At 57.5% G+C, this 7,028-nt stretch overlaps 1 protein-coding gene across 1 annotated transcript; it reads right to left on the minus strand.

Moving 5' to 3' along the window:
- Window positions 1-753: 753 nt before the first annotated feature.
- Window positions 754-6,404, minus strand: GPR162 (G protein-coupled receptor 162). Its single transcript, XM_087813967.1, has 5 exons — window positions 6,323-6,404; window positions 3,457-4,757; window positions 2,564-2,753; window positions 1,817-1,968; window positions 754-1,534 (listed from the first exon to the last, which is right to left on the minus strand). The coding sequence occupies exons 2-5, from the start codon at window positions 4,321-4,323 to the stop codon at window positions 992-994; spliced, it is 1,752 nt and encodes a 583-aa protein (XP_087670093.1). The 5' UTR covers window positions 4,324-4,757; window positions 6,323-6,404; the 3' UTR covers window positions 754-991.
- Between the last annotated feature and the right edge of the window lie 624 nt (window positions 6,405-7,028).

Here is a 7,028-nt window from a genome sequence, read left to right on the forward strand (position 1 = left end):
GGATGAGAAACAGACCAAGAAACAAATCATAGACGGGGGAGGGCAAGGGCCAGAAACAGGACCATTGACACCAGACCCTGAGGCCCATGGGTGGGTGTCACTGCTGCAGCTGTGTTCCTCTCCATTCTTGGGAAAAGGAGTGTGGATGCCTCACACACACTGGAAAAACAGCTTCAGAGTGCATCATTGAAGATGGTTAAACTTAAGGCCTGTGAAACAAGTCAGGCCCAAACCCTTCCCTGCCCAGTAACTGGGTCCCTACTTGGATTTTGGGAAAGGAGGCATGGGGGACAGGGTCACACTCTAAAATCACCTCCACAGATCCAAACCAAGATCCTTCACACCCCAAGCCAGTGACTCCCCATGCCCCCAGCATGAGATGCTCTTATAAGCCCTTCTCTGTGTATGTCTGCATGTTTAAATTTGTCTTTTTTTTAAATACATCTTTATTGATTTCAGAGAGAGGAAGGGAGAGGGAGAGAGATAGAAACATCAATGATGAGAGAGTCATTGATCAACTTTCTGCACTCCCCCGCCCCATGGATCTAGCTCAAAACCCAGGCATGTGTCCTAACCGGGAATCGAACCAAGATCTCCAGGATCACAGGTCAACACTCAACCACTGAGCCACGCCGGCCAGGCTGTTTATCTTTCTCCATGGGTATTTCTGTGCCTCTGTCCACCGTCCCTGTTCCATCTTGTCCTCTATAAACCACTCCATCCCCCAAGCCTTTGGTCATACCCTTTGCCACCATAGTACACTGCACACAGGTTTCCGTGGTAACACTTCAGACTTTAATACATTTTACTAGGGGTGATAGGTGGTGAGTAGGGCATCTGGTCACTTGGATGGGAGACAGCAGGGACTCCAGGGCCCCAGATCCAGTGCCCATCTCCCTGGAGTCTGGAGACAGCTGCCTTAGGCTCAGGGCCAGGAAGAGGTGTTACCTACCCAGGCCCCCTCCTCTTAGTCCAGCAGGCCCACTCGGGCTCACAGGGTCAGCTGGGAGAAGATGGGGCTACTTGGGCCCCAGGATCCTCCCCAAGCTCTTGCACTCTCCTCACCTCCTGTCAGGGAGCAGCGTCTCCCTGCACTCAGCCCCAAAGGAAGTCCAATGGCTCTGCTATCAGGGGACCCAAGGGAGAGTCGGCGGGATGATGAGAGGCCCAGAGGCCTGGGCCGGGGAGGAGAGGCAGTCGGAGAAGGCAAAGGCGTCTCATCAATAAAGGTGGTGATCTCCTCCCGGAAGAAGCCAGGACCCCGTGGAGGCCCCCCACCTGACCCCAGAATGCCGCCTTCCAGGAATTGTCGAAGGCTGGCTAGCCCTCCACCTTCAGCCTCCTCCTCATTCTCCTCATCCTCTAGCCTTTGTCTTGGTCCCAGGTACGCAGGAGGGCCTCCCAGGGCCTGGCTGTGGGCTGGGAGGATCCGGATGTCATCGGAGGATGACCACTTGTGCAGGAAGGAGCCCGGTACCCGAGGAGTAGAGAAGATATTGGTCTCATCGTGGGACAGACGGCGGGATAGAGGGACCTGGGGAGAGGAGCAAGTAGACCCAGAGGTGCTGAAGGGACCAAAGTGGGGACTTGGCAAGATGGCTCCACCCCCCTTAAACTGCAAAACATCCTCTGATAGGCAGACCTGGTTCTGAGAGGACCGAAGGGGAGCTTCTCTTGCCATGCCTTTCTTTCCCTTACCCTTTATGTGCCCTGTAGGCCAGGGCTAGGGAATGAGGGGGGTGGGATGGATAACAGAGACTGGAGAAAAGTAGTGAGGTGACACCCAGAATAGGAGGCATATTCCCTAGTCCCATACCTGTAAGTAGTGGACCCTCTCAAGAGGGGGAAAGAGCATGTGCCTCCCAGGCAGCAGCTTCACCTGGGTGGGGTCCACTGGTCCTGTGGCCCCATTAGCATCAAATCGAACTTTGCACACTCGGCCATCTGCATAGTCATCACAGCCCCCATCTAGTAGAGAAAAGGGGCAGAGTGGTTACCAGTACAGAACACCCACTACTCTCCGCCCCCCGTTAAAGTCTCCTATTCCCTTTATAAGTTCCCCAGAGAATCTTTCAGTTCCCACTACTCTGTAAGCTCCAAGAGGAAAGTGAGAGCGGTTTGCTGCATTCAGTGCTGAATCCCTAGTGTGTCATACATATAGACATACTTATTGAAACAATTGTGGCCCCTTCCCCCCAAAAAAGCTGTCCCTATAGCTGGGGTCCCTTAGCTTCCCCTTAGTTCCACACCCTTCCTTTAGGGTTGTTAGAGAGTCTGGACTGTTTCTCAGGCACTCTGCCGGGGGAGGCAGAGCTGCATAGTGTAGACTTCCAGCGGGGAACGGACGACCCCTGGAGGGAGCCCTTAATGAAGAAGGAAGCGGTGGGTGTGCGTCCTGGCGTGTGATTAGGGAACGGGCAGCCTGGGGTCAGGCCACGGGCGGGCAGGTTCTGTCCAGCAGGGGGCACTCCAGGGCAGCCCGTCCCCGCGCAGAGAGCAGCTGGTAGTAAGGGGCAGAAAAGGGAGCCTACGCCCAGGAAAAAAGCACTGTCCCTCTTCTGACCGTCCTCGCCATCCTCCTCGGACATGATAGCCACGCACTGCTCCCACACCGTGCGCACGTCAGCGCGGTAGCGCTCGCAGGACCAGATGAAGGAGGGCAGCAGCAGCGTCTGTGCCATGGAGCACCACAGCACAGCCAGCACCATCCACGGGGGAGCCGAGTCCGACTTCAGGGAGAAGAAGCTCACCACCTGGAGGGAGGATGGGGAATGGCGCCGAGTCAGGGCCCGGAGCCCAGGGGACCCACTTCACCCCAGGTCTGATATCCTAGTGCAGCTGGTGGGCAAGAAGTTAGGAAGGGATGGCCCGGATCACACCAGATCATGACAGAAGGAAAGTTGGAGGTGGGGACAGAATGAATTAGAGGGGAAGGGAATGACTCAGAGGAAGGTCAGGGGAGAGTACTAGAGCAAAGCCCTGGGTCCAGAGGGAGAGGAGCAGAGGTGGTACAGTAAACCTGAAGACAGAGAAAATTTCGGGAATAGGGACCAGATGGGGATGCAAAAAGCTGGGTGGTGGAGTAAGCTCTCTGGAGTGAGCTCCCTAGGAGTGCACAGAGACCCTGTGATATCCAGAGGGAATTAGGGAATGGAAAAGTGGAGCTCAGCTGCTGGATAATAGGTCTGGGGGGCTGAATAGTGAGGCCTCAGGAGAGATGATGGAGCTGGAGGATAGGTAGTGGGGCTGAAGGACGAACAGATGATGTTGAGTACTGGGAACTGGAAAACATGATGGAGCTGGGGATAATGGGAACTGGAAGATGGATGATAGAGGTGGGGGCTCACAAATGGAGCAGGAATGGGTAGAGGACAGGAAGATGGATGATGGAGTTGGAGGTCAGGTGATCGTGCTGGGACTGGTTTGGGGAGAAGACGAGGGGGACCCCAATCTCACCAAGATGGGCACCCCTGTGAGTGAGTCATAGAGAAAGACGATGGCGCTGACCAAGTTGGTGACCTGCAGGGATGTCTTGGCCGACTCGGAACCATCCAGCGAGGACCGCCGCTTCCCTCGGGCATCTTCTACCACAATGGCTGGCACCTCAAAGGCTGGCCGTGTACCCAAGCCCCCTGGCCCATTCCCCTTGACCCCACCCCCACCCCCTGCTCTCCGGGCCTGCCGAGCCCTCCGGGGCCTGGCCCACAGCGTCTGGTAGAAGGTAATGGCCACACAGACCAACCCCATGACAATGCCCCCAAGTAGCAAGAGGCTGAAGCAGACGCCAAAGCCGAGGCCAATCTTGGAGACTATGAACTGGCAGCCTCGGGCGTAGTAGCGCTCACCGTTGTTGTGCCAGCCAATGGAGGGCAGTGTGGAGAGGATGAAGCTGACCATCCAGATGCCCATGACAGCATGCAGTGCCTGCTTCTTGGCATTGCTGAGGCGGTAGTTGACCGGCCAACGCACCATCCACATGCGATGGTAGGAGAGTGAGGCGACTGTGAAGCAGGTGGCCAGGGCCAGTGTGTAGTAGGTGGACACAAAGACCTTGCAGATGCTCTCATTCCAGTCATAGTCAGAGGAAGCCTGGCGCCGGAGCTGCACCACAGCGAAGGTGGTAAGGGGCACAGCCGCCATGAGTATGTGTGTACCAGCCAGGAAGCAGAGCAGCAACTCTAGTGGCTTGTGCTTCTGCTGCTTGGCAGAGATGCTGAGGATTATCCAGGCATTGGCCAGCAGGGCCAGGAGCCCACAGGCCAGCCAGGACAACGCGTTTGAGCGCAGGGAGGCCTCTTCCGCCCCTGCCCCTCCCCGAGCCATCCTGTCCTCCGCCCCCCCACCCCCTTTGAACTCCTGGGGGTGGGGGCTAGGTCTCACCCAGGAGCCCCACTCACACACACCCCCATGATGCCCACAGTCCTTGCCCTGTAGTGAGGCCGGCAGCCCCTAGGCCCACTCTAATGCTCAGCATTGCATAACTGACCCAGCTAAGGTCAGGTGTGGAGGGCAGGGGAGGAGACTGGGGCTCAGCAGAGGTGGTCCTCAGCCTCCATACTGAGTGGGACCCTTCTTGAAGTATCCCTGTAGTTGACTGGAGAGGCAAGCTGGCTGCTTGGCCAACTATGAGGCTGGCTGGGGAGCTCTGGCCCCCATGCTAGAACTTGCAGTTCTCTTCTTCCTCTGGTTCTTGACCAGTCAAGGATCTTCTGGATGCCCCAAGGGGTGTGGGGGTGAGGCTCAGTCACCTGCACAAACTGCAAGAGAGAGATGAGATGTGGAAGGGGGAAAGCGAAGGTAGGGTCTAGGCTGGTCTCCAACTAGCTTCTTGTGCTCCCCTTCTCTTGAAACTGTAGAAATTACTGATTACTAGGGGTCATGGGGTCATTCAGAACACTCTCCTGCCTTAAATCAGATGGCTGCTCAAACACCCCACACAGATAAGAGCCCTGTTTCCAGACCTCCAAAAAAGAAGACATTCTAACCTCTTGTCTCCCATCCCTTTTCAGCCCTTTTTCCTCACTCTGGCACTCTCGGGCTCCTTCTCATATACCCTGCTCAGTATTACTCTACCACTATCTTCATGCCCCAGAATCTCTCTTCAGAGCTACTGATGGCAGATGCATGACTTGTTCCTTCCTGAGGGTTCACGGTAAACTGGGATATGTTATTACAGCCCCTCCCCAACCTTCCAAGCTCCTGGGCCCATGGTCCTGGTGCTCAGCCCCATCTCCCCACGTCTGCATGATCACCCTCCAGCTCACCAGGAATCTGGGAAGATGGGAGAAAAGAGGCTGGGACAGAGTGGGGACTAGGGAACCCGAAGGCGGCGAAACCACTGACATCAGAAGCATCCAGAAAAGGAAAGAGGGGGAACTAGAGGGAAGGAGGAGAGTTTTAGCAGAAGAGAAAGAAAGGGGGTAAAGTGATAGTATCTGAAAATAGAAGGAAAAGCTCAGAGACCCTTGGAGAGGAGGCTTTGGAGGGAGGAGGTTTGGAGGGAGGGAGAGTAGCAGCAAGGAGAATGGCTCAGTGATAAGGTGCCGATTCCCACCAGCAGACCCTGAGTCTTTCCTCCCCTGCCCCAACCTCAGCTTCCTTCTGGTGGAAGGGAGGATAGTTCTAAATTTCATGACGCTGAGCCCTGAGCTTCAGTAAGCCCTGGGGAGGGGGGTTAAGAGGAAATCAGGTGCAAGCCTAAACATAGTGGAGGCAGAAAGGGTGGGCATAATGGCTTTGGGGTAAATGGGAGGAAAATGGGGCACAGCAGTGGGAGGGTCTATTTCCTGTGGAAGAACCTCAGACCTTTGCCCTCCTCAAGAGGTCCTAGTCCACCCCAACCTTTGTCTCCTCTCTGGAGCCCAGTACACCCTAGTTGCCATGGCAATGGCCAGCCAGAGGGAGGTGGAAAGAATTGGTTAGGAGAGCCTCCCCCACTTTCCTCCCTGACTACCTCGGACCCCTTCTCACCCGCCCCCACCAGGCCCAGCCGGTGGGCCCAGGAAGAAAGAGATGGGAAGTCAGAGAGGGAGGAAGACAGGAAGGATCTGAAGGACAGAGAGGAGGAGGTGAAGGGCAGAGAAAAATCAGAGGAAGAGGGGACGGGGTAACCTGGGGGACTTCGGGGCGCATACGGGGTCCCTCGCTCTTTGGGGTGAAGGAGTAAGGTCAGCGGCTCCTCCCTCCTACCGCCCACCGGGCTCTCCAGGGCAGAAACAGCAGGTGGCTGGGGAGGAGGGGCCGGCTGGAGGGGAGAGGAGGCAGCTGGGGGCGGGGGAGAGTGGGGAGGAGACGGTGGGGGACGGGGCAGGGGTCGGCTTACCTCCGGCTGCGCCCAGCACTGCCATGGAGACCTCACTCCCGCGCGGCTGCCGGGCTCCAGCGGCTCGCCCGCCCTCCTCTCTCCCTCTCCCTCCCCCTCCCCCTCCCCCACTCCTGGCCTCCCTCCCTCCCCTCGGTCCCAGCTCCTCGGCTCTGCGGGCCGCGCGCCTCGTCTCTGCCCCCGGGGGCTCCCCAGCCCCTGTCTGCCTGAGTCCCCCAGCCCGTGAGCCCTGCGCTGAGGACCGAAGGAAAGCTTTCCGGGGGGGCGGGGGGGGGGGAAGGGGAACAAGTGTAGGGCGGGGAACTGGACGGTGGTGACTTGCAGGAGGAGGGGCAAGGAAGGCGCCGGGAGGGAGGGGGCGAGGAGGACGGAGGGAAGCCGACTTCATTGGTGAAATGGTTCGTGTCCTTCCCCCACCCCATCCCGTTTTCAACGCGAACACAAGCTCCGAGAGGCAGCTGGTGGTGTTCGGGGACCAGGAGCTAGCTGTTCCAGGAGGAGGAAGCGTGTGTCACCGTGTGTATCTGCGTGAGGGCTGTAGCTCCGAGGGGCATGTGCTGGAGGCTGTGGGCAGTGAGGGGGGCTGGTGCTGAAGCTGGGCTGCTGGTGGGGTGGGGGTACGCGGGTCTAAAAGGATGCAGGGACACACACACACACACACACCCCTCCTGGAGCACAAACTCACACTCCTTTTGGGATACAGTTT

Source organism: Miniopterus natalensis, chromosome 2, assembly GCF_054644295.1.
Source record: "Miniopterus natalensis isolate mMinNat1 chromosome 2, mMinNat1.hap1, whole genome shotgun sequence".
NCBI lineage: Eukaryota > Metazoa > Chordata > Mammalia > Chiroptera > Miniopteridae > Miniopterus > Miniopterus natalensis.

Bases quoted from the DNA above. Each gene is read 5' to 3' on its own strand.
- GPR162 (XM_087813967.1), bottom strand. From the start codon at position 4,323: ATGGCTCGGGGAGGGGCAGGGGCGGAAGAGGCCTCCCTGCGCTCAAAC. The intron at 1,969-2,563 runs GTCAGAAGAGGG...TTTCTCTACTAG, and splicing joins CGAGGAGGATGGCGAGGACG to ATGGGGGCTGTGATGACTAT. The intron at 1,535-1,816 runs GTATGGGACTAG...TCCTCTCCCCAG, and splicing joins AGAGGGTCCACTACTTACAG to GTCCCTCTATCCCGCCGTCT.